We start from the raw sequence: 27559 nt of genomic DNA, 5'->3' as shown, positions 1-27559 counted from the left end.
CAAGAAATAGAGTTAGTCAAATGTTTTCTAAATAAACTAAAGTAATTAATAAATTAAAGTTATACAATTTAAAAAAATAACGAGGCTATAGACAGGTTATGAGTGATTCTATCTGCCAGTACTAACTAAAACAGATTGGAATTATATTGTGATCTGAATAGTCATTTTGGCCAGTGATTTCTTGATTCAATATAGTGTCGTTAGAATGTTGCAACACAAATACCCTAAAGAATGATAAGAAATTACAGTAATCTCATCTAATACATTTCCTTGATAATAACGAGTACCACAATGGAAATAAGTCAGTGGACTTTATTGTGCCTTGGTCATTTTAATGCATCTATTGTGGTACTTAAGTGGTTGAGGCAACTCTATATGTATTTTAAATATGTCTAATAAAATACTTTTTTTTTTTTTCTTTTTTTTTTTACCCTTTCCCAGAATACTGACCCAGTCCATGACCTGCTGTTGGATGTGATCACATGGGTTGGCATTCTGCTCTCCCTGGTCTGCCTGCTCATCAGCCTGTTCACCTTCTGCTTCTTCCGGGGCCTCCAGAGCGACCGCAACACCATCCACAAGAACCTCTGCATCAGCCTCTTCATTGCAGAGTCCCTCTTCCTGGTGGGGATCAACCGAGCTGACCAACCGGTAAGAACACTCCTAAGCCGGACAGATGATGCTCAAAAAACACAGCCGACTCAATCTATTTTCAATGGCAGCAGTGTGTTAGTGGAGGGTCTAGGGTGGTGTTGCTCTGTTTGTCTGAACATTTGGGGAGGTTTCTACTTGTGCTAGACTCCACCACACACCTGCATCAAGCATGTCTCATGCGTTTTGGTATTTAAGCCCCCGAAGGTCCCAGTGGTTGACAGAGGGAGGCGTGTCAGGGGGCTTCATCTCAGTAGTCTAAAGTTGCTCCCTTGTCTTGTCTTCTTTATAGGCTCTATTCTGAACATGCAGGATAGGTGACTCCAACAAAGTCTATTTGGGATCTGTCACCTGTCCACCAAATCAGTTCTGATCAGGGAAAGGAGGCGAGGAGAGGGAGCCACGTTTGACTATTGAAATGCATCCAGGGTGTCAGCTCTCTAGTGCTTGAAGGGCCAAAGTGCCCACATGTTTTCATTTCAACCTGGCGTTTGATTCATTAGTGTTACTGATTGGCCAGAGAGGTTTCACACCTGGTTCCTCAGGTCTAAATTAGACATGCTTTGTGCTCTGTGTATTAGTGCAATTGCCTATTACAGTAATCCCTCGTTTATCGCGGGGGTTACGTTCCGAAAATGACCCGCGATAAGTGAAATCCGCAAAATAGAAAACTTTTTTTTTTTTTACAATTAGCAACTATTACATGTATACAAATACAGTGACTCACGTGTAGGCCGTTTCGTCGACATTATGGGTTTAGGAGATGTTCGAAATTACAAGATAATTTGGCCAACTTAATGTAAATTTGCCAAGCTGTTTTATGTACGTACACATAACTGCACGAGACGACAAAATGATAGCACAATTCGTAGCATGTTTTGATACAAGAAGCGGGAGTGAGTTTTTAGCGAATCAGAATGCAGAGCACAATGCACCAAAAAAAAAAAAAAAATGCATTATGAAAATCCGCGAAATAGCGAATCCGCGATAAGTGAACCGCGAAGTGGCGAGGGATCACTGTATACAACTAGTAAGTCACTACGGTAACCAGGGCTTCAATAGAGTTGGTCCACTGGTAACGGCTAGATAGTTAACCATATAACCAGTTTCATTCCTTATGTTTAACTTTTGCTTCCAAGTTATTCTGTTCACACAACAACCCTGGTAAGACTCTCGAAATGATAGTAGAAAACCAGCATAAGCTGAGACAGGAATTTAGGAAATCCGTCAGCTTTTGACCTTAACCCTTATGAACTGTTTTGCTCACATCTTCCTATTGCAGTTAAATATTTCAAAAGCATGTCGGATACTTAAGCATTCAGCGTGCGCTTCACCGTGGCTCTCTCATCTCTTGAGGGCCAGTTCCACTCGAGAAAGCAATTCAGTAGTCTGAGCAGAACATTAAGGTTTGAGTGTACCTCGATGTACTTCCTAGGGCATCTGTGTATTTGAAGGGTGAACCGCTCAAGTACAATGGATCTGTAGATGCTATATCATATTTGTGCTAGTCAACATTAGCAAGGATTCCTGGTTCATGGGAAATTGTCTGCTATCATAATTTAAAGAAGTGAAGGATGCAGAGAGTTGAATGTATCTGTTTCCTCTAGAGTTTAAAACAAATATAATTACCCCTTAGTCTGTTCCGATTCGAATGCCTCAACTGAACATGAGAACATGAGGACTTTTAAGCTGTAAGTATCCATGGTTATGTGTGTGTGTGTGTGTGTGTGTGCCACTCATAACAATGTTGTTCATCAATTTATTGGAATGTAATGTTTATAATGTATTGATCGTATAGGTCAGTCACGTGTATAAAGGAGAGAAATAAAAATGTGCTCAGCGAACAAACATTTTTCATGTATCTTTTCAACTAGCAATGATAATCAACACCGTGGGATACCTTTGCTAGTCAACCCTGACCTTTGCACTAATCTAGACCTTTCTAAGCCTCTCCCCTCAGTCCCCCTGGTTCCCCCCCTGGTTCTCCCCCTGATTCTCTCGGTCCCCCTGGTTCTCCCCCTGGTTCTCTCAGTTCTCCCCAGTCCCCCTGGTTCTCCCCCTGATTCTCTCGGTCCCCCTGGTTCTCTCGGTTCTCCACAGTCCCCCTGGTTCTCCCTCTGGTTCTCTCCAGTTCCACCCTGTTACTTCACCTGACACAGCTCAAGCTCCAATGTTTCTATCAAAGAACCACACGCGCCCTCACCCCAGCCTCCCCTTTCCACCCTTCACCACCCCCCACTGCAATAGCCCTCCCGTCGTGGAGCAGTAGACTGATCTCTAAATGCTGTGGGTAATCTGGATTAGGCGATCAATATGTCAACCCCCCCCCCCCCCCCTGCTTTTAATGGCCGCCGCTGGATTGTCACTTAGAGAGCTGAGCTGACCTGCTAGAGCTCTGCACTAAGGACACCGTCATTATCAACAGGGTGCGGGGGGGGGGGGGGGGGGGGTGAGAGAAGTTGTTTGAGGTTCTCACTTTGTGTTAATGAATGAAAGTGTGTGTGTGTGTGTGTGTGTGTGTGTGTGTGTGTGTGTGTGTGTGTGTGTGTGTGTGTGAGAGAGAGAGCTGTAGTTTCCAAGGTATGGAATGTTGCACAATTAGAACAGTGGCAGACACACACACACACACACTTGCTGTCAGAAATGTGAACCCTAGAGTATGGATGACAAAGCAACATGTATATTATCTTAGAGTTTTCAGACTGTGCTTTTGCCCTCTACTCATAAGATGTGATGGTTTTGATTCAGTGGGCAGTTTTAAAGATCACTCTCTCCTGAATTGCATTGATGGCCACTGGTCCTGACAGTCATTTAATTGAACCAATTTCAATGACCGCTGAACAAAGGACCCCGGGTATGACCAATTGCTTCAATAATCTGATCAATTACAGTCGTTACAAGTAGTGTGTGTCTGTGTGTGTGTGCGTGCGCGTTTGCATGCGTGCGTTCTGCATATTGTTTTTGCTCTGCTGTGTCTAAGCCAAACTCATTCAAGTTTTGAACTTGACCTTTGACCTGTACCTTGTCACCTTTCCCCTCAGATTGCCTGTGCTGTGTTCGCTGCCCTGCTCCACTTCTTCTTCCTGGCGGCCTTCACCTGGATGTTCCTGGAGGGCGTTCAGCTCTACATTATGCTGGTGGAGGTGTTCGAGAGCGAGCACTCGCGCAAACGCTACTTTTACCTGGTGGGTTACGGCGTGCCAGCACTCATCGTGGCCGTGTCGGCCGCCGTGGACTACCGGAGCTACGGCACGGACCGAGTGTGAGTATTTAACGGAAATGGAACCACGGCTTTAGAACCATACCATTAGAACGTTGACCGTAACAACCTCGTTATTTAAACCATGCCCACCATTAACCCATTCCTTGCTAAGGTGTACATTCTAAAGCAGTGTTGCTCAAACCTCTCCTGAAGCACTTCCTTTATTCGATATTTTCCAGTACTGGCTTCAAATGGGGTTGCAATTGAACAAATGTGTGAAACGTCAGGGTGGTCCTAAGGACGAGTTTGGGAAGCACTTCTCGACAATCTGTAACTGGGGAAACGTTAACGTTTTAACTTATTGTAGTCAACGTATTGAAATAATGGCTCGTTCCAACATGTTGTCGTCCATGCGACCAGCACCTTCTGAATGCACACAATACCAGGCTGTCGGCCATATCTGAACTATTCCAATATGGTTGTGATATGTTCACTATGGCTGTTGTGTAGGCAGGGTGGTCCACTGCTGTTCGTGTTTATTAGTTTACCGGCTGTCTAGACGTAGTGACGTTCTGCTGTGCCGTTCTGTTTGGTTTTTGAGAGCATGGTGGAAGTTCTTCTGCAGTTCTAAATCAGGGTCTGTATTCATAAGCGTCTCAGATTAGCAGTTCTGATCTAGGATCATGTGCCCTCCCTCTCCATGCAAAACTGATCCTAGATCAGCACTCTGGCCCAGATGACCCCATGATAGAGGCGTTTCCTGAACACCTGACCTGAACGAGAAACATCTGGTAGACTAAAGCAAGGGCACGTAGGAGTTTTTCTTCTGACCAGGAACAAACTATCTTGACACTAAATTGGGTTTATTTCCAAATGTATTTGTTCAGGTTAATTCACACAACCGCACTGAATCAGCTGACTAATTTCATTGAATAAAAACAGTTTGCGGTGGTCGTTATAATTGCAATGACTGCTGCAATAACTAATGCTCCTCATCACTCCTGAGCGATTATTCTAACGCAGAACTTCTGCTGACGTGACAAAATGTCTAACAGTGGCAAATGCAAGCCATGGCTGTGTGAATGTCAGGCCATTGTGGTTAGCGTCTTCAGCATTTACATAACTCCTGTATAACTGAGCAATAGGTGGAGAGATGAAGCACTAGACGTAGCCGGCGCGAGAAAGGGAGACGTCGGGAAAGTAATTGTCATACGTTCTTATGTTTCCCCGCTGAAGATACTGGAGAAATGATTTGATTTGCTCTCGCACTTCTCTCTGAAACATTAACCAGCGATCCTAAAAATGACACAGAGCAGAAGTAGAGAGAAACCGTTCCTCTCTCACTAAATTTGTAGCCAATCTGGGGGAAAAAAATACAAAAAACAGCATCAGCAGTTGTCACAAAATGTTTATCGTACATGTCACTGTAGGAACTTTAGTGGTCTATTAATCGGTGATAATTGGTGACTTCATTGTATCATTAATTTGCCTACTGTTTCAAATTAATAATGTTGTATAAGGGCACCATTAATCATTTTAATTCAAAGAGAACAATTAACTTGAAACTCTGATTAGTAGTTTAGCCTTCGTTCATCAAGTCTCATATCAACAATCTTAAAGGCTACATAAGGTCTTTAATTGTATTCGAGCCAGCATTTGTCAAAGCAAGAGAGAACGACATTTAATAAAGATAGGATTTATTGTTACGCCAGAGAAACACACAACGAAAAGAAACAAAGACTATGATTGATCTATTAAGATTATAATTTTGCAATGCCGAATATTCAAGAAGGAAACACAGAGAATGTAATTTACCGAGTCAATGGGCAGATTCCTCTCTCTGTCTTTCTCATCGACCTGCGTCGGTACCGTCTATTGGCGCAGCCAGCTTTGTGTTGGACACAAGCTATGAAGATGTCCAAGAACCCACTCTTGTGGGCCATTCGTTCTTCAGCAAAGTCTGTCCATTGTTCTTAATTCCTGGTAAGTGTTCCATCTCCGATTCTTCGTGAGGAGACGTGCGTCTGAGTTCAGAGGCCGTTTCCTAGAGTTCTGTACCAGTCCAAGACTGACAATTCTTTGTCATGCCTACTTTCCTCTCTCCCTCCTGCACGACAAGTCTCTTTCTCCTCCAAATCGATTCAATTCTCCATTCGTCTGTCTTTTGGCTGAGTTTTCAACTGAATTTCCAACTGCCAGAGAGCAGTTTTTATTAGGGTGGGTATGACTCTTTATCCGATGGCCTCGGACATCAAAGGTGATGGGGAGTTCCCCATCCCGCTTTGAGTCAGAGTGACTTGTAAATAAGACATCATTACAAAAAAGACTATTGGGCCCTTATTGTACATATGAAATTGTTTCCAAAGTGTTTGTCTTACATTCTAGAACACAATGATACCAGATATGTAATATGTACTAACGTGTATTTAGAAGATACTAAATATTGCAATTGCAGAGTAGATATACAAAAGTACACATTTATTAACAATACCTTCACGTAATACGTCGTCATTTCAAATGTATTTAAGAGTAGGGATAAAGGTCTATACTTTATCGTTTGCCTGTGTTACAGAAGAGTTGGGCGTTTTCCCGCCCAACATCATGGGGAAACCTTTGATAGACACACCACATGACCTTGGTTGTGTCTCCTGAGAGGTCAGAGTTCAACCTTTTCCTTCGAGCTGGTGTGACTGGTCAGCTATCTCCTAAGAGCAGGAAGAAATACTGTAAGTCAGTTCCTAAAGGTTTTGCCTGTTGGGCAAAGATGGTCTGTGGGGGTGAACATGGAGAGTCACGCCATGGGAATGTGATCCTGTGACCCCCTAGAGTAACAACATATACACTACCATTCAAAAGTTTGGGGCCACTTAGAAATGTTTTTGTTTTCGAAAGAAAAGCTCCTTTTTTTTGTCCATTTAAAATAACATAAAATTGATCAGAAATAGAGTGTAGACATTGTTAATGTTGTAAATGACTATTGTAGGTGGAAATATGGATTATCTATGGAATATCTACATAGGTGTTCAGAGGCCCATTATCAGCAACCATCACTCCTGTGTTCCAATGGCACGTTGTGTTAGCTAATCCAAGGTTATCATTTTAAAAGGCTAATTGATCATTAGAAAACCCTTTTGCAATTATGTTAGCACAGCTGAAAACTGTTCTGATTAAAGAAGCAATAAAACTGGCCTTGTTTAGACTAGTTGAGCATCTGGAGCATCAGCATTTGTGGGTTCGATTACATGCTCAAAATGGCGAGAAACAATGGGCTTTCTTCTGAAACTCGTCAGTCTATTCTGAGAAATTAAGGCTATTTCCATGCGAGAAATTGTTAAGAAACTGAAGATCTCATACAACGCTGTGTACTACTCCCTTCACAGAACAGCGCAAACTGGCTCTAACCAGAATAGAAAGAGGAGTGGGAGGCCCTGGTGAACAACTGAGCAAGAGGACAAATACATTAGAGTGTCTAGTTTGAGAAACAGACGCCTCACAAGTCCTCAACTGGCAGCTTCATTAAATAGTACCCGCAAAACACCAATCTCTATGTCAACAGTGAAGAGGCGACTCCGGGATGCTAGAGCGTTGGACTAGTAACCCAAAAGGTTGCAAGATCGAATCCCCGAGCTGACAAGGTTAAAAAATCTGTTGTTCTGCACCTGAACAAGGCAGTTAACCCACTGTTCCTAGGCCGTCATTGAAAATAAGAATTTGTTCTTAACAGTCTTGCCTTGTTAAATAAAGCCAAAATTAAAGCCAATCCAACTTGTGGGAGGTGCTTCAGGAAGCATGGGGTGAAATCTCAACATATTACCTTAACAAATTGACAACTAGAATGCCAAAGTTCTGCAAGGCTGTAATTTCTACAAATGGAGGATTTGTAGACACAATTATTATTTCAATTAAGAATCATTATTTCTAACTTTGTCAACATCTTGACTATATTTCCTATTCATTTTGCAACTCATTTCATGTATGTTTTCATGGAAAACAATGACATTTCTAAATGACCCCAAACTTTTGAATGGTAGTGTATACATACACGCACACACACTAGACATTTGTGTGTAGCAGGAGCCACATTTCTTGGTGATGGATTGAGACGATAGCTGCCACTGCCTGCCGCCACAGCACCATGTGAATAATTAAATTCTAGCCACCGGTGGAACAATTATACGCAGCCGTGAGAGATGGGGGGACGGGACAGGGCGTGACATGCTCAGCTAGAGATGGTGGCTCAATATTCCACCTAGAATCGGAATAGAACCATTTGAGAAATAAAAACATGACCATGGATTGTCCTGTTAACTGAGGAGAAAGTGTCACACTTTACAAATTCAAAATGGCCACTGAGATTTTGCTTAGTCACATCTCTAAGTGAGTCCAGTGACAGAGAACATAATGAAAAGCATTGTTTTGTTTTACATGCCCTCACGTAGTTCCATTTAGGCTGTTATGGGGCTAATTCGCTCAGGAGTTAAACAGTAAGTGTGTTATAAGTGTTTCTGTTCCTTGAATAGCAGCATGTTCCAATTGATTCCACAATCTGTTATTTTCAACTGTTTACCGAAATGCTAAATTAGTCTAGTCTACGTTGCCAGAGTATTCTTAAACTATTGTTAGATTGTGTTAGTTGTTGGGGACAATATCTCTGTATGAACAGTGAATTTATTAATTTTAAAAAGCCCTAGGTTTGGGGTATATACTATTCTACTGTAAATTATATACCATGAGGTGAACTCAGTTCATATTTACAAATGACAATAATGCTTTACCAAAAAGCCACATAGCTCACATTTCACCCAAAATAATTTACTTGATCATTTAACTGACATTTAATAATGACAGTTTGTTATAACTTTGAGAGGATCTCTGTCCATTTTGCAACAGATAAACTGCGTTTAGACACCTTGGCATACGTGGAGCCCCTCATGTCCTCACGCGTGACTTTAAGTCTCTTTAGGTTCTCTCGTCTCGAGAGAGGTTCTCTCGTCTCTCCCCCTCTCTCCAAAGTGTCTCTGAGCTAAACTAATGTGTCAAGAAGCTGTGTATCAGTGTCACCTATACGGGTACACAACACTATGCGTTGGGAGACAAAACGCTACCTGGGTTTCTATTCTCTTTTGCGTCGTAACCAACAAGATCAGAGGAGGCTGCCGCCAACGCAGTGTCAGGCCGGCACATGGGGAAAAGAATACGCTCAAAAAGCAACAGAACCCTGACATGACTGGAGAGGCGAACAAGCAGATAGTCGGAGGATTGCTGCCTGGAGTATTCTCCAGAAATGACAGCCCTTTCCCTTTAAAAAAAATCAGCTTTCGGCATTTTTTATAATGACTACTTAGGAAGCCTTTGATATGCGCATGTGTTTACATCGTCTCCTCTTATCCATTGATAAGAGCCACGGGGAGAATTGTCAAGTCCCAGTAACACCAAAGTAACTCTCACTGGTTGTTTCCCAAATGGTACTCTATTCCCTATATGGTGCACTACTTTTGACCAGAGCCCATAGTGCAGTGCCATTTGTAGGGCTCTATAAAATTGGGATTTTTTTGATGTTGCCTTATTCAATCATTTATTTTCCCAAATTACGCAATTTTTGTGAGGTTTCCATTTTTTCCTACCATTTTTATTTTTTATTTTTTTCAATCTTAAAAATCACGCTTTTTTAATAGAAAAAGAACACATTTGGATGGTTTAACTCCACAACAATGCTTAAACCAGGAGACCACTTTTGAGGTCTGAAAAAAAAATGTTATGTTGATTTTATTTGTCAAACGTTAGTCAAGCCTCGATCATCATGTCACCAGAATTACACCCTCAAATTTTGGGGGAAAGGAGCATCAAGCTCATACTGTGCACTTTCACCACCCTGTGAAGTTCATCATAACTTATCATCTGTAGCCATTCATAGCTAGAAGGGATCAAGCTTTTGTCAAATTAACGTCAGATTTTTCGTTTCGTAGCAGGTTAGGAGAACCTACGCATCAGGTTAGGATAATTAACATAGCAGGTTAGGAGAATTAGGTTAATGTTAGGAAAGGGGTTAGGGTTAGCTAAAATGCAAAATTGGACCAAAACATCCTGTTTCCATCACAACAGTCGTGATTTTCTTGAAATATACAGTATGACTTTACTCGCATAAAAACTGTGAATGGAAACGTGTGTAGTGTTGTTAGCTATCTGGCCATCCAGAATCAAAACAACTCATGGACTCCTGCCCCATTGAAGCGTGGGCATCGTTTCCGTGACAACGTCAGCTAACCCATCTGTATTTATTTTCTTTCAAAGCCTCTTTTGGCACCATAACGGTGCTAGAGCGTGTTGGTGTGTGATGTAATTGCACATACTCTGCCAAGTAATTTGAGCTTGTAGCTGCGACTGTAGTCTAATAACGCTACTGACACCTAATATGGTTGAAACGCGAGTGAATATTTTACTAGGGCCATTTCATGTAAGAAAAATAAATATATTTTTCAGGACTCAGTATGTATTTCTGAACACTCTTTATCGTAGTCCGTGTTCGGGGTGACACAGAATGTTCAGCACTGAGCAAATTTCAAGTCTTGTGAGTGGAAATATTCATTTTGCAAGCATTTTGTGCAACATCCGGCGTGCGTTACCTGTGAATGCTGAGGCTGTACCCACTTTGATTTTGTAAGTAAAAAAAATCGACCACCCCCCCAAGAAAAGCAACTTCCTGTCTCTTCCCTGACTTTTCCTAAATGTTTGTATTTTACACTGCTCATTTGTCAGAATTGTAAAATCACAAACAGAAAAGTATTTAGAGCCTTTTTACCAGTTTTATTTTCTCACACCTATTCCCAACTTAACCCGCAAAGACAATGTGCTGTAGGACGTTGGTACCCAGCCAGGCGCTAATACGTCTCTCTCTCCTCACTGAATGAATGATAAATAGTTGAATAGGAAATAATTGTGCACTTAACTTCACAATTGAAATTAAATTAGGCCTTACTGAATGGCAAGGAGAGTGAAGCGGTTGATTTTAATTTAGAACAACAATAGTGTAATGATGAGTGTGTGTTATGCCTATTTATCAGAGTTGGCACCCATGTTTGTAGCAAATCATTTCACCGTGCACTTTGTGGGTTGATATTTTCTTTTACGTTTTACTTTGTAATTGGAAGCTGTTAAGGGACTGTTTTATTTACTATAACTCTATTACTTATCATATTTATTGTAAGGCAAACGAAAATTGCAAAACATGTATTTTACTCTATCCATGTTGATGAGCTAGGGGAAGCAAACGATGCCAGTCAGCCTGCACAGCCGGCCCATCGAAACTACACCTAAACAACACAGAAACGAAACAACACCTAAACTAATTTCACACATAATAACAGTTAGCCTAAAGACCCAATTAGATTTTACAATAGTCTGATGAGTGAAAATATTATAAGTTGTTAAATTTTACGTGAAGAAATGGCCACAGCTTGGAATTGACATATGCAGGGAAAGGAGCATCACTTAATCAAATCCTCCTTCAGAGTCACATGCAGGTCAAATGTTCTATATAGTATCAGAAAGAGTATATTCTGCATTCTATGACACTTTGTCAAATAACTCTCAAAATTCAAAAGGTGCAGCTCTATTTTTAAATGTCACTTTTTCGAAGAATATCTGCGCTTACCATTCAGCACTTGCGCGACAGCATTGCTCTGGCTACTAAGCAAAGATTAGTAACATAATATTCTATCCTGATTTTTTAAATACATTTTCTTATTTCCACAATGTTTCTTTAGACCTTCCAAAACAAAATTATAATGATTTATTTGTGATTTGATTTTTGTTTTTTACTTATAGGCTAAAGCAGGTGTATTCAGCTCTTACCAGCAGTCCGGAGCCTGCTGGTGTTCTACTTGATCATTAATTTAACCCACCTGGTATCCCAGATTTAAATCATCCTCGATTAGAAGGGTACAAGCGAAAAAATGCAGTGAGACTGACTTCAATGTCCAGAGTTGAGTTTGAGGGGCCTAGAGTAACCTAAACTAAAGGAAATGCTATTATGTTCTTTTAAATAATATTTTTCTTTAGTATTCTAATGTTACCCAAGAAATTCTTAAACACGACCTAATGATTATTTTTCCAATAGCGTATATCAAATGTGTTGATTAAACTGTTAGAATGTTGATGCGTCATAGTCTGGAAGTGGTGTCGAAAATAGGCTATATACTTTTTCAGTAGGACTTTCTCAACCTTCTCTATAAGGTACTTATAGGCTGTAGGGCCAGGTGGTTCTAGTGTTAAGTTACAGTTTCAGACAGTGGCCATAGGCTATTGCGGCTATTTGAGAATAATGTAGACCTATCATAGTGGACTATCAACAAAACATTTCCACATGGATATAGCTATAGCTGTTGTCTTCTATGATATCGCCTACAATAGCCAATATGTGGTGTTCAATGTAGGCCTACATTCCATGAGACTTTTTAAAAACATTATGCATGGCTTGACATTAATTAACCATTTTAGAGCTGATGTTTTAGTTGTCTGAAAGCTCAAATCACTTCATAACATTTAAGAAATGATCTGTAACAAAATTGGCCAAGTAGGTGACTGAAAAGTACATTCTATTGTGTTATATGATGCAAGAAACCACTTTACCAAATTCAATTCATACTCTCTTCCTTTTGGCTTATTTGCATATTCAAGCCTGTCTCAAAACAGGACACTGCCCCTTTAAGACAAAAATAAGCTCTTTATCTGACTCGCTTTTTAAAGACTGTTAGATATCTACACGTTCCGTGCTCTTGTAGGAAGCAATCACTCCCTCATTGCTGACCCATATTAGCTGTAACCGGGCTAGAAACTCACTAACTAATGTGCACACGCACACACGGCTCTGCTCTGTGATCTCAAATGTGCATCTAGGCTAGCTACTCTGACAGAGGGTGATGGAAAAAAGGCTTATGCCCATGAAATAGATCAAGGGTACGCCAATGTGCTCCTCAGCAGGCTCAGCCTATATCAAAACCACCAACTTAGTCTTGAAGTTAGATTTGGTTTGTTGCATTAAAAGGGAGTGTTATTATGTTGATTCAATCCCAGTTTCCACAGTAGATGTAAAAATGTATCTGTTTAAAGCCAGGAAAGATGGTGTACATTTTAGTGAAGTTCAATCTCGTGCCGGCTGGCAATTATTGAGCGGCTTAGAAGGAACACTGGTGACACGTTACAGTATTATTAAATCTCCAGTTGCATTGTTGCGTTTCCTTCCATTGTTCGAGTACGGCCCGCAATGTCCGAAGCCAAGTGCTGTCCTCTCAATCTGCCTTAAAATGCCGTTGAATTACAGAACATTTGTTGCCCCTTCCATTTTGCCTATTTGTCAGTCTGAATGACTACAGAGTAGGAAACTGTCATTTCAGATGGCCAAAAATGGAGGTCTACCTAGCAGCGGCGGAGATGAAACGATTAATAATTTAGCTGACAGGTCATGTATCAACTTCATTTTTGTCGTCCCAGTATTGCCTTCATCCGGCATCCGGCCCTGTGTGATCATATCTGGGCCCATTCGAGTTCAATCAGCCAAATAGCGTACTGTAACTGCCATGTCTTGTATTTGTGTGATGGGAAAGGGGATACATAGTAAGTTGCACAAATGAATGCATTCAAGCAAAATGTGCCTTCCCCATTTAACCCAATACCTCTGAATCAGAGAGGTGCGGGGGGCTGCCTTCGACGTCCACGTCTTCAGGGAGAAATTGCTGTTGGGGTTTAACTGACTTGCTCAAGGGCAGAACGTCGGATTTTGGATTCGAACCAGCGACCTTTCGGTTACTGGCCCGACGCTCTTAACCCCTAGACTACCTGCCGGAGAAGTGAAGCAAGCACATGTGTTGATGTGGTAATGGACTGTAAGAGGGGTTCATTGGTTAACAGTAGACTCCGCGATATGACGTAGATCCATAAAGTAAACCGCATAGTGGGTAAATATCCTCAACAACTAAGAGCATTGAAACGCAAGGCTTTGGGGCCCTGTTTTGGGGCCCTGGCTACCATGCTCTGAACAGCATGAAGCGAACACGTGCACATGCGCCGATACTGTGTGTGACTGTTTGTGGGCGAAGTGATGCATCTCGCTCATCTCAATATCTCCAGTGCTGCTCGTTGCAACGTCATTTCTCTGAGTCTAGCTTTAGCATGATGAGGTTGAACAGTTCATCGAGGTCTCTATAGGCCTTTTCACACTAGTTGAGCTGAGCCATACTGCACTGGCCCGCTTACACATCCCCCATAGTTGCTGGAAAGGACAATGTGAAAGGAAATGCATCCGAAAGCCAGCATAGTATGGTTTGGGTCGGCACAGTAGTGTAAAAAAGGTAAAAGTGTGCATATGGTTGTGATAGTTCAATTTCGTTTTACTTAACGCGGGAAATGGAATTCAATTAAGGGAATGGAATTCATTTGATGTCATGGAATTCAATTGAGGGCATGGAATTCAATTGAGGGCATGGAATTTATTCCATTGTTTTCTGTGCAAACTTTTCCAAGTATGAACTCTATTTCTGTGTTCCTATTCAACTCCTGATTTGGAATGGACCTCAAGCCTAATTAACATGTTAACATACCAACCTGGAGGTGCTGCAGACAGGATCATTTCAGAGACGCAGAGTGAAGGACTGATCATCCATAGTATCAAATGTATAGTTTGAACCATGTTTTGAGGCTGTACAGTGTTTGTTTACATTTACGCTGTTTACAACATGGGAGTAAAAAGTGTATGTTTTGGTTTTAGCTAAGCTCATGAGGCGTTTATAAGTTGTAAGAATCAATGGGGATATGTCATTAATTTATTAGGCCAAAAATGGATATAGCATTTAAGGATTCTAGCTTTAATTTTAGGATTGGGGAGTGGACCTGTACCTAGGGGAAACTTCACCCCCGAGCCACTTTACAGTTTTGTTACTCTGTCCTTTGATAACTCTGTTGTGACCATCACACCCTATAAGCAGTTATGGCACTGAAACTCCAAAATCCCACCCTCCAAACCCTCATGCAATGGTCATAACTCTCCTACCCCCTTGCGGCACTGTGTTTTTGAAGTGCTCATTTCTCTTTGTCATTCCAGCCTCCATGTTGATGTATGTCCTGTGTGCCGGCCTCACCTTACCGCTCGCGCTCTCGCTCTCTCTCTCGCCCTCGCCCTCTCTCTACCCCGCCCCACCCCCTTCTCGCTCTCCCTCCCTCCCTCTTCCCCACCCCCTTCTCTCTCTCAATTTCTCCATCCCTCTCCCTCCCCCATCTCTTTCTTTACTGTTCTCTCCTCTCACACATTCTCTCTATTCATGTAGCAGAGATGGTCAAACAAGACAAGGAGATGATGATGATGATGATTATATTCCATAAATGATGTACTCTCTCTTTCTTCTCCCCTCCAGGTGCTGGCTTCGTCTGGACACTTACTTCATTTGGAGTTTCATAGGACCGGCAACCTTGATAATTATGGTAAGCGTCCCTACTTCCCCACTCCCGTACTATCTCATTAACCCTATTTAGCCCCCCAGGTCACTGCTTCAATGGTCCAGAGAGAACTTAACATCCACTTTCCTCTGTAACACCGTTGGGTATAAGCCACTGCTGGTCATGTGTCATGGTGGGAAATGGATGAGGATGTGAATTGTGAAGTATTGCGGTTAGTCGCTTTGCCGCACAACTGACAGAGATGTCTTTGCTGAGGGAGAGAGGAACTCCACTTAGAAATCAGTCGCCAAGTGATGCCTCTCTACGATTTATGATTGATTTTCACCCAGAACTTCCACCTAGAATCGTACACTAGGTTTACTATTACTTTGTACCTTGAGGCACAGAGAGAGGACACACAATCCGACACAGGCACACAAGCAGGCACTCCGAAGCCACAAAGGCTGAGGTAAAATACACACACACACACACACACAAATATTCACGGGTTAATTCCTAACTTGGATATTTTCAAAACCCGAAATGCATGTCTAATGCGCTTTCTACACGCTCCAATTTTCTGAAATCACAAAACACTATTATTTCCACTTCATGACTCATGCTTTTTCTCTGTAACAACCAGAATACTTCCACTAAGAAAGGCTGACTCCTCCTGGAATCGTAGTCCCTCTAGGACTTGGGAGGGGGGGAGATAAGTAGAAGAGACGTAGAAAAGGGCTAGTCACTTCCCCAGCACAGTGTATTATGAGTTACAATTCAATTGGTGTCAGTTCGAGGGGGCCATACTATTTTGAGATGGCGCCACCGCTGGTCCGTTACTATTTAATCTAAACTGATTTTAAGTGGATTTAACAAGTGACATCAGTAAGGGATCATATATTTCACCTGGATTTACCTGGTCAGTCTCTCATGGAAAGAGCTCAGTGCATACATGGTAGTGATACTGTATACAATGTTCATATAATGTTGTGCTCTATTTGGCAAAGTTGGAAACCGCTTCTTGTTCCTACACTACATACTCAACTAGCTCTAACAATGTCCTCCCCGACTTAAAAAAATAAATGAAAACATCATCTACAACACACAAACTCCATCTCAGCTATGCTCTCTGCTTTCTTTCACTCCATTCTCCCAGCTCAACGTGATATTCCTAGGCATCGCGCTGTACAAGATGTTCCACCACACCGCCATCCTCAAACCCGACTCGGGTTGCCTCGACAACATCAAGTAAGTCACGCGTCCTCCCATGCATTGGGACCTTGCAGACATGACGTACATGCCAGTGGTAACCTAATATGGCAAACCAGGTTCCGATGGCTCAGTGTGTTAGAGCATGGTGCTTGTGGGTTCAATTCCCACCTGGGCCACGTATACTGAACATATGTTAACTGTAAGTCACTTTTGCATATAAGTTGCCAAACACAAAGATATTATAAGGAACGATTGATCTCATGTACATCATAATAAGCCTAGACTTTGAGATGGAAGCTGTATAGTCCTGTGTTATTTGTGAACCTCTCAAAACACATCTGAAGGGTGAGAATGGCCATGCAGGAAGTGTAGCCCTCCGGGTTCATAACTCTGTTTCACTAAAGGCTGTGTCACGGCGGGGAGGCAAGGGTTAAAATGAGACGGGTCTTCCGGCAGGCGTCCTCCATTATCTGGAGTGCACGCTTGTCAGCGGCAGAAAAGGCCAAGAGACAATCTGGTGGAATTAACCCGACCTGTCGTCATCCGTTAACACACGGATGAATATTCATAAAAGGAAGTGTTTGTGTGTGTGCACGCCTGCATGCGTGCTGTACATGTGCACTCACGTGAATGCTCGCACCCTGCCACTCAGGATATGAAAATATGAATGACATTATAAATCCCACTGGTAGCCCTTCCCTGCAGTCAATTGACCAAATCGCCCTCTCTTGGCCTCAAGGGTGAAATGTTTTTCATAATTAATCCTTTTTTTCAAACCCTGAAAATGTGGTGTTTCTATGTCAAAAGGTTTTGTTCTATTTCAGTCTGTGATGCATAAAACGTGTAATATAGGGATGCAAACTCAAAGTAATAGATTTCAACTCTATATCTGACATGATACAGGTGTCTATTCATTAAGCCCATAACCATGTGTGTGAGGTGTATACTTGTGTTTCAACGTAGATTTGTGTAAGAACACCAAGAAAACACTCTGTGTGACCCTGATTGAGCGCACTGCAGTAAAAGATTAACTGGCGTTGCAATGTATGAGTGACAATTAATAAGTATAAATAAATGTGTTTTAATATCAAATGTTATTTGTAACGTAACAGGTAGACCTTACAGTGAAATGCTTACTTACAAGCCCTTAAACAACAATGCAGTTCAAGAAATAGTTACTAAATTAACTGGAGTAACACAATAAAATAACAATAACGAGGCTATATACAGGGGGTAACGAAACATAGTCAATGTGCGGGGGCACAGGTTAATCAAGGTAATTTGTACATGGAGGTAGGGCTAAAGTGACTATGTCTAGATAATAAACAGCGAATAGCAGCAGTGTAAAAACAAAGGGGAAGTCAATGTAAATAGTCCAGGTGGCCATTTGATTAATTGTTCAACAGTCTTATGGCTTGGGGGTAGAAGCTGTTAGGGAGCCTTTTGGACCTAGACTTGGCGCTCCTGTACCGCTTACCGTGCAGTAGCAGAGAGAATATCACCACAATAACAATTGGATAGAATGTTGAAGGTTTGGTCATTCCTAGACTTAGTTCATTTAAATTTGAATCGTAGCTGTGTTTCATGCCCAGCTTTGCTGGTGTTGTGTTTTCATTATGTGGTGTAATTCTTGGTCATTTGGAAGAAGGTGGTGTTGGTCGTGTCTTTTAACATTACATTAGTGCATAATGACACAGTGGGGCCTTTTCTCCTCTTGGAGCCATGTCAATACAATGACACAGTGGGGCCTTTTCTCCTCTAGGAGCCATGTCAATACAATGACACAGTGGGGCCTTTTCTCCTCTAGGAGCCATGTCAATACAATGACACAGCATTTTTTTGTGGTGTTGACTTGGGGTGTAATTACAACCAGGTGTCAGGGTAGACTTATTTTGTGGCTAGGCTAAAGTCATTTCTCTGCCTCTACCAGTCCTATATCCTGCTGATGGATAAAGTTACTTTCTATGTTTTACCTGTCCTCCTGTTTGAAGACACTGGTGGCATCGGTGTGTTTTAAGGCGGTGATACTAGTGGCACCATCTCGAGCGTCTTGTCACTGCTTTTGTCAGAGTGGAGTGAGCCTCCGCTGGCCTTGTACTCTCAGCAAGTGTGCACATACACACACACGCACACACATACTTCACACACCCCGCCGCACACTCACACTCTTTCTCGCTTTATTCCTATGCGCACACACACACACACACACATTATAGTTCGCATTCTAGCGGGTGTTGAGGCCAGTTTTCCAGAGGATGCCTGCTCTGTGAACTCCAAGTGACATCCCTGTCTAAATTGTAATCCCGAGCTGATGGGAGAGCTGAGTAAACACTCGACTGGACAGGACCGTCTGTATCAGAATCAATAGTAATCTGTTGGATACCATTGATAGCAGTCTGAGACATGTTGGTGTGACAGAGTTGTAAGCCCAGAGCTGTGCATACATCCGTGACTCAATAACAACCAGTTAAAACCAGGTTAGTAAATATGATTATATGTAATAATAGGCCATGAATACTGTTGTGCCTCTGCGACTATGGACTCTTATTACAGCAAGAATGACCATCAGTTTAGCTTGCTTTTGTTTCATTCTAGGATCTTAATGTGAGCGCCCTGTTGCAGGAGAACTTTCCTTTTTACACTTATAGTGTATTTGAGATTTAAAAAGGCTTCTGAAGTTTGTAATTTCCACTTCCACTGATTTTTCCTTACAAAAAAAGTAGCACCCCTACAAAAATGTCCAATATTATAATCCACATAACAATTCACATTTCCTCTTGCTGCAGGATTATTGAGAGCCTACGTTACAGCCTGATTATAAAATGAATTACTATGTTTTCGCTCTGTCATTATGGCGTATTGTGTGTAGATTGATACAAAAATGTAAATATTTAATAAATTATAGAATAAGGCTGTAACGTAACAAAATGTGGAAAAGGGAAGTGGTTTGAATACTTTCCTGTACAGTAGGTCAACCATCTTAGTGCTAACACGTTTGACAACAGCTGTTGATACTGTGACCTGATTTTGAACTTAACGGGTTATTGAGTAGATAATCATCACCAACTGAGTGTTTTTAAAGGCGACTGGAGAAATTTAAGCACACCATTTTTTTTTTTATGTTTACATCTTAAAGTTTAGTAAAGACAGTATTTTTGAACTCCCCTTAGCCGTTTATCAAGCAAGTGTTACGATTTCGTCTAAGAATACTGTGAATGAGTTACATATGGTTCCTTTTAGATGCATTGCCTTGTTTGTCTGTGGAGAGAATATTGACTAGCGTTCGTTCTCTGCATCATAGGATTTATCACGCTAGTCTACCTTGGCCAATCAGAAACCTCACCTGCGGACTGTCTCTCAGACCACACCATAAATGTCACGACCCCTTCTCTCCCAGCTCTGACGTCTGATAGACCTTCCTCTAGATTTATGTATCTCATTCACCAGGACTACGTCCCAAATAGCACCCTATTATTGTGCAGAGCCTTCTGAGCCCTGGTCAAAAGTAGTGCACTATAAAGGGAATTTGGGATGCAGACATGGTCAGTGTGTCCAATGCTTCCCCTCTACCCTGACAGTTTGTCAAAATATGGCTACGAAAACAAATGTGGTTTACAAATATGGTACAACGTAATAGGCCTAGGATTCTGCTACTCTGAGAACCACACTCTTGGTTACTTTTGAATGGACTGTAGTGTAACAGTATAACTTTAATACCGTCCCCTCGCCCCGACACGGGCGCGAACCAGGGACCCTCTGCACACATCAACAACTGACACCCACGAAGCGTCGTTACCCATCGCTCCACAAAAGCCGCGGCCCTTGCAGAGCAAGGGGAAACCCTACTTAAGTCTCAGAGCAAGTGACGTAACTGATTGAAATGCTAGTAGCGCGTACCCGCTAACTAGCTAGCCATTTCACATCCGTTACACTCACCCCCCTTTCAACCTCCTCCTTTTCCGCAGCAACCAGTGATCCGGGTCAACAGCATCAATGTAACAGTATAACTTTAAACCGTCCCCTCGCCCCGACACGGGCGCGAACCAGGGACCCTCTGCACACATCAACAACTGACACCCACGAAGCGTCGTTACCCATCGCTCCACAAAAGCCGCGGCCCTTGCAGAGCAAGGGGAAACCCTACTTAAGTCTGAGAGCAAGTGACGTAACTGATTGAAATGCTAGTAGCGCGTACCCGCTAACTAGCTAGCCATTTCACATCCGTTACACTAGCACATCAGTTCCAAATAATCAGGTTCGATACGATTTAGGCTGCTACTAACAATGTGGGCTGCTACTAACAATGTGGGCTGCTACTAACAATGTAACATTGATGGAGATATTTTAGTTTTTTTAAGCCTCGACACCTGCTAGTTGGTAATTAAGTAGGATCTTTTATCTTTCTCTTATATTTTGTGCTCTTTATATTTTGATCGTATTTTTGATCGTGTATTTTGATCATCACGTTGCTTTGTTTTGTAATGAATGTTCCATGCTCTCAGTCAGTCAGTCACTCACTCACTCACTCACTCACTCACTCACTCACTCACTCACTCACTCACTCACTCACTCACTCACTCACTCACTCACTCACTCTCACTCACTCGCACACCCTCACTCACTCACACACTCACTCACTCACTCACTCACACTCACTCACACTCTCTCACTTTCTTTTCTTTTGATTACTACTGCATGGTACCCTTTCTGTCTTATTGAATCATTTTTTGTTTTGATTTTAACCCCTTATTCTTTCTCTTTCATATTTTCTTCCTCGTGGTAGCTATCGTTATTACGATGGAATCATTATTGTGGAATGGCACTGGTAAGATGTAACATATTTCTACAGAGGACTGCACTATTATGCCTTCACATATACTGTATTGCGTGTGGACCCCATTACCCTTCCCTTTAAACATAGTACTCTTTCCCATGTGGCAGTAGTTTAGCAATTCCTCATCTGTTTGTGGTGTGCTGTGTTGGCGTAACCCGCTGTATTTTCGCCCCACTGGTATTGGTACTCTAAGATTTAGCTTTGTTGTTCCTTTGGCACAAATTGGATGCCGTTCTCCTCACTTACTCAAACTTTTACTAAACTTTGTCGAACCCTATGTCTGGGAAATGGCTGAGCGTTCATGACTGCAGTCCACAAGATGCTGAGAAATGTGCAATTTTTCATGACACGACTCTTTCATGACTCTTTCAGCACAGTGAGTAGATGTACTGTATATGCCTCATGGCAAATACATTGAGGAGTTCGTTACATGTTGAGGAATCCCCCTACAATAGACCCTGAAATAATATGCAAATTAAGATGGTATCGTTGCTTTAAAAATGATCCTGTTCCTGCATCAAACGCTCCAAATTTATATCTGAAGTAAACAATTTCAGGTAATTAACATTTCTCAGATGCATAGCTTTAGTTAAACAATTAGCATCCCGCTGAGTAGATCGCAGCATTTTTTCTTTCCTTTCAACTCGCCAATGAGACTCCTTTATGCCGAGGTGAAAGGCGACTCAATTGACCAATTGCGATCAGCTTTGAAATGCATATCACCTCTCAGAATTGTCTTTTGTCTCTTTTCAAAAAAGGAAATTGGTGCCAATTTAATGTGGTTGTTGTATTAGAACACTTTACTCCTCAGCTTCTTTTCATTTTTGATATTTATACCCGACTATTAACACAATGAACGCTTTTCCCTCGTTTTCCGGTGAATGTGCACAAGTGCTCTTTTTGCGGCGGTGGAACCATTGAGCGTGTCACTCGAGTGGCATCATTGCGAGGGTATTCACTGGCTCAGCGGGAGCTACTTAAGCTTTTTTTGGCAATGGGCCCAGGTCTGTAAGACTGAAAGTGGTACGGGATTAATTAGGAGAGTTTCTCAACTTAAAAATAAATAAATAATAAAATGCAGGAGTAAATGATGCACTTTTGAAAGGCGTTTTTAAATAACAATGCAGATAAAGTACATATTTTGAACTTTTACGGAGTGAATTGCAGGAGGACATACTGGTTGTTGGGGATATCTACTACCTTGAACCATGTTCTTCCAAGATGGCCACACACGGGAAAATGACAATCATCATCAATTCTTAGTTGCAGATGTGAAAAGCAACGGCGTCCAGATCCAGTACTCATTATGTTGAAATATACAAACCAGGAAAGATATTATAAATATCCTATTTATATCCTGTTCATGTCCTCCCTACTACTTTTATTATGTCCTCTGGCATCTCTATCCAATTTCCACTGTCCGAGTCGTCCATCCCTTTGCAAAATGTCCATAGTTCCAGGTCAATATTTCCCAGTTTTTTATTAATTATTTTTGCACCCTCGTCTCTCTGACCGTCCAGGGGGAAACCAGCTTGATGAAGTGCCTCCCCCAACAGGTCATTAAGATAGAACTGGGAAAATTATGTTTAATGGTTGGCCCCAGTAATTTCATATATTTATTACGATTGAGGCGGACACCCACCTGTATTCATTGAGGAGTGGAAACGCCCGAGATAATTAGGTTTAGCACCTGCAACTCACTCACAAAATACGAGTGAGAGCGAGAGGATTCTGGCTGGAGATATGTTGGATGTAATCAATATAGTGTTTTATTTGATCAGCCATTTTTTATTTTTTTCTGTTTGTCTATGTTTGTGTCTGTGGTAGTCCCCCTGAGCCCTCTCCTTTAACTACACTATATATACAAAAGTATGTGGACACCCCTTCAAATTAGTGGATTTGGCTATTGCTGTTGCTGTTGCTGACAGGTGTATAAAATTGAGCACACAGCCATGCAATCTCCATAGACAAGAGCTAGAGCTGCCCCATCAACTGTAAGTGCTGTTAAGTGGAAATGTCTAGGAGCAACAACGGCTCAGCCGCAAAGTGGTAGGCCACACAAGCTCACAGAATGGGACCGCTGAAGCTCGTAGCGCATAAAAATCGACTGTCCTCGGTTGCAACACTCACTACCGAGTTCCAAATTGCCTCTGGAAGCAACGTCAGCGCTATAACTGTTCGTTGCGAATTTCATGAAATGGGTTGCCATGGCCAAGCAGCCGCGCACACAATATCACCATGCACAATGCCAAGAGTCTGCTGAAGTGGTGTAAAGCTCGCTGCCATTGGACCCTGGAGCAGTGGAAATGCCTTCTCTGGAGTGAAGAATCACGCTTCACTATCTGGCAGTCCGACGGACCTATCTGGGTTTGGCGGATGCCAGGAAGAACGCTACCTGCCTGAATGCATAGTGACAACTGTAAAGTTTGATGGAGGGGGAATAATGATCTGGGGTTGTTTTTCATGGTTCGGGCTAGACCCCTTAGTTTCAGTGAAGGGAAATCTTAACGCTACAGCGTACAACAAAATTCTAGACGATTATGTGCTTCCAACTTTGTGGCAACAGTTTGGGGATAGCCCTTTCCTGTTTCAGGATGACAATGCCCCCGTGCACAAAGCTAGGTCAATACAGAATTGGTTGTTGAGATCGGTGTGGAAGAACTTGACTGGCCTGCGCAGAGCCTTGACCTCAACCCCATCTAACACCTTTGGGATGAATTGGAACGCCGACTGCGAGCCAGGTTTAATAGCCCAACATCAGTGCCTGACCACACTAATGCTCTTGTGGCTGAATGGAAGCAAGTCCCCGCAGTAATGTTACAACATCTAGTGGAAAGCCTTCCCAGAAGAGTGGAGGCTGTTATAGCAGCAAAGGGGGAACAACTCCATATTAATGTCCATAATTTTGAATAAGATGTTCGACAACCAGGTGTCCACATAATTTTGACAACGTGTGTAAATGTAAGCATGTAGCTTTCAAAATCATTTTCTTTTAATATTTGCTTTGGTGTTTTGTTTGATTATTGATTTAATTTTATGTTTTTCATTTATTTTGATTATTCCTGTCAGCTATGAGGATTACGAACCTGAGATAAAGTAAGTAAAATGGACCATCATATTTATGACACACCGTTCATTAGCCATTAATTTTCTCATAACAAAGTAATGAGTAATGTTGATACCACCTCCTGCCTTTACTAAATGTTAAGTGACGCTCTCGGTCAAGTCGTAGGGAATGCATACAGACATAGTAACACACATCACTATTCTCTACAGTAGGTGCGCTTCTCTTGAAGTCATCTCCAAACCCAGCACCAAATCTCCCGGTTTGTCACGAGAGAAGCAGTCATGTACTGTGCAATTTAAGCTTTGAAGAAAGTAATTATGTTTTCATAAATTCCTTGATTTTGAATGCACAGGTATTTCTGATTATACTAGCATAAGTATTCAGAGCTTAATTATCTGTCAAGGCCTTTGGCACAACCCTCGGGCACCACATTCACAATACTGTGTTCACATGTGTTCATATGCAAATTGCCTTCCAGTGATTATGCCTTATATGCTAGCCCTGAGGTCATACAGGCTGTATCGCCTATTATTTACATATTCATTATACACCAAGTACTCATTTGATATTGGAGAGTTACCTTGACTTTTCACTAGAGTTTTCTACTGCTACTACTCCTGAGATGATAATAATAGTGTGTCTCCCATTTTCAAGTTTTTTAAAGACTATTTCTATGGTCTATTGGTCTGTGACTTTTCAAACACGTAATGGATGCAACACTTGAAAGAAGGCGAGCGAGAGAAAAATCCTAGGTGTCCCCTAGGAGCAGACAATAACAAAAGACAAAAACAAGATTAAATTCAATTTCACTCCTTTTTATTTTATCTCGAGTCGATTTGTCTCCTCTGTCGATTTTCCACTTCATTTCTCCTCCCTCCCGCCTTCCCTTCGTCCAACTTTTGTCTGTCTGGTGGACATTTTATTTTCACCTGTTTCTCTTTATTATTCATCAGTATGTTCACAGACCAAGGTTGCAAGTAGAATGGGGGAAGTCTGTAAACTAATTCTTGCAATATGTACTTTTTCAACCTGAAAGTTTGTTTTGAAATCTTTCTTTGTCTTGTGCTTCAGTGAACACCTAGTCACGATGTTCCTTCTGAGTTGTGTACTACTGACAGAATGCTAAGTGGGAAGTCTAAGAACAGTCACCACTTCCTGCATCTGGTCTTGAAATATAGAACCAGACGAAGACCTTTATTATTTAGCTTCAACAAAACATTTACACTTTGTGCATTTCCACCTTTAGCTTCATGGGACAATGACATATTTACATAGTTACAGACTGTACTGTCAATTCATAGTTTAACCAGCTGTATGTATGGTGATAATTCACATTCATTTCTTTAGGAAATTACAGCCAACAAAAAGTGAGGGCACGCAACTTAAAAGTTATTGAGTTCATTTGGTACTCCTGTATCAGTTCTGAGGACGTCCAGAATGTTGACGTTGTCTCGACGTTGTGTTTACAGATCGTGGGTGATTGGGGCCATCGCTTTGCTCTGTCTGCTGGGCTTGACCTGGGCCTTCGGCCTGATGTACGTCAACGAGAGCACGGTCATCATGGCCTACCTCTTCACCATCTTTAACTCCCTGCAGGGCATGTTCATCTTCATCTTCCATTGTGTCCTCCAGAAGAAGGTACGTGTTTCCCTCTAACCTTGTGGTCCAGTGCCCGTGTTCAGAAAGTATCTCAGAGAAGGAGTGCTGATCTGGGAATCGTATTAATTGGGATCTAAAGGCAAAACCGATCCTAAATCACCACTGTTACTCTGAGAAGCATGATACAAGTTAGCTCCTCTTACTAAGAGTTGGTTAAAGCACTTTCAGATGGGGAGCAGGCTAATTTCACTGCCCGTACCATCAAAAAAGTGAATTTATTAACTCACAATCTCACAATCAAAAGTATTGTAGTTATTAACTACGTCTGAATAGGAATGTGTGCGTGCGTGGTTCACAGGTGCGTAAGGAGTACGGAAAGTGTCTGCGTACCCACTGCTGCAGTGGCAAGAGTGTAGAGAGTTCCATTGGCTCTGGGAAGAGCTCAGCCTCCCGCCCACCAGGGCGCTATTCCACAGGGTCACAGGTAGGAGGTCCCTCTCCTCTCAACTCTGTCAGCTGTCAGTGTATTCTGTTGATTACAAGCATATCTGATATTTAATTGTTTCTTGATTCTACCTGCTGGTGTAGACCAGAGAATTTATTTTATTATGTGTATTGTATTTACTTGTTGAAATAGCACATTGTTAATTAATAGTTAACAGTACACAGTACAAATAGTCAACAGTACAGCATCAGCACCTGTCACGATGAAAACTGATTTCAGCATCCATAACCCTTGAATTACATACAGCAGCACGTTGACAACCTACCCCTGGTTTTCCCTGTGAACCGCATGTGAACGGAAGCGCTCGTAAACACGCTGTAATTTATCGGCAACTCTGAGACTTTTAAATTAACGTGTAATTAGCAAAGTACATCGTAAACAGGTGTGCTCTGGGTGGTTACGATGGTAGGGTTCTCTCTCAAAATAAAAGTTGGAAGGTGTGAAAGGTAGATTTGGATAGAGAAAGAGACCTTTGAACTTGAAGTATGAACACTGAACAACCCCACTCCCACACAGACCTGGGTTGAAATACACTGAACAAAATATAAACGCAACATGTAAAGTGTTGGTCCCATGTTTCATGAGCTGAATTTGTGGGATGCACACATTTGTTTACTTCCCAGTTAGTCAGCATTTCTCCTTTGCCAAGATAATCCATCCACCTGACAAGTGTGGCATATCAAGAAGCTGATTAAACAGCATGATTATTCCACAGGTGCACCTTGTGCTGGGGGGCAATAAAAGGCCACTCTAAAAGGCCACTCTTCTCTACCATAAGTCAACGTTGTTTTAGAGAATTTGACAGTATGTCCAACCGGCATCACAACCGCAGACCACGTGTATTGGGTCGTGTGGGCGAGCTGTTTGCTGATGTCAACGTTGTGAACAGAGTGCCCAATGGTGGCAGTGGGGTTATGTTATGGGCAGGCATAAGTTACGGACAACGAACACAATTGCATTTTATCGATTGCAATTTGAATGCACAGAGATACCGTGACGAGATCCTGAGGCCCACTGTCGTGCCATTCATCCGCCGCCATCACCTCATGTTTCAGCATGATA

At 41.9% G+C, this 27559-nt stretch overlaps 1 protein-coding gene across 6 annotated transcripts in view; it reads left to right on the top strand.

Moving 5' to 3' along the window:
• LOC139534554 (adhesion G protein-coupled receptor L3-like) overlaps positions 1 to 27559 on the top strand; it is a 301582-nt gene that overhangs the window by 258709 nt on the left and 15314 nt on the right. For all 6 annotated transcript variants that reach the window (XM_071333764.1, XM_071333763.1, XM_071333762.1 and 3 more), the window contains exons 15-20: positions 442 to 651; positions 3693 to 3913; positions 15259 to 15325; positions 16437 to 16528; positions 25863 to 26031; positions 26351 to 26476. In XM_071333764.1, the coding sequence (XP_071189865.1) occupies positions 442 to 651; positions 3693 to 3913; positions 15259 to 15325; positions 16437 to 16528; positions 25863 to 26031; positions 26351 to 26476 (885 nt within the window). The remainder of the gene's footprint in view (positions 1 to 441; positions 652 to 3692; positions 3914 to 15258; positions 15326 to 16436; positions 16529 to 25862; positions 26032 to 26350; positions 26477 to 27559) is intronic.

The sequence above is a fragment of the Salvelinus alpinus genome, chromosome 11, assembly GCF_045679555.1.
Source record: "Salvelinus alpinus chromosome 11, SLU_Salpinus.1, whole genome shotgun sequence".
Classification (NCBI taxonomy): Eukaryota; Metazoa; Chordata; class Actinopteri; order Salmoniformes; family Salmonidae; genus Salvelinus; species Salvelinus alpinus.
This window is presented reverse-complemented; position numbering and strand designations above follow the sequence as displayed.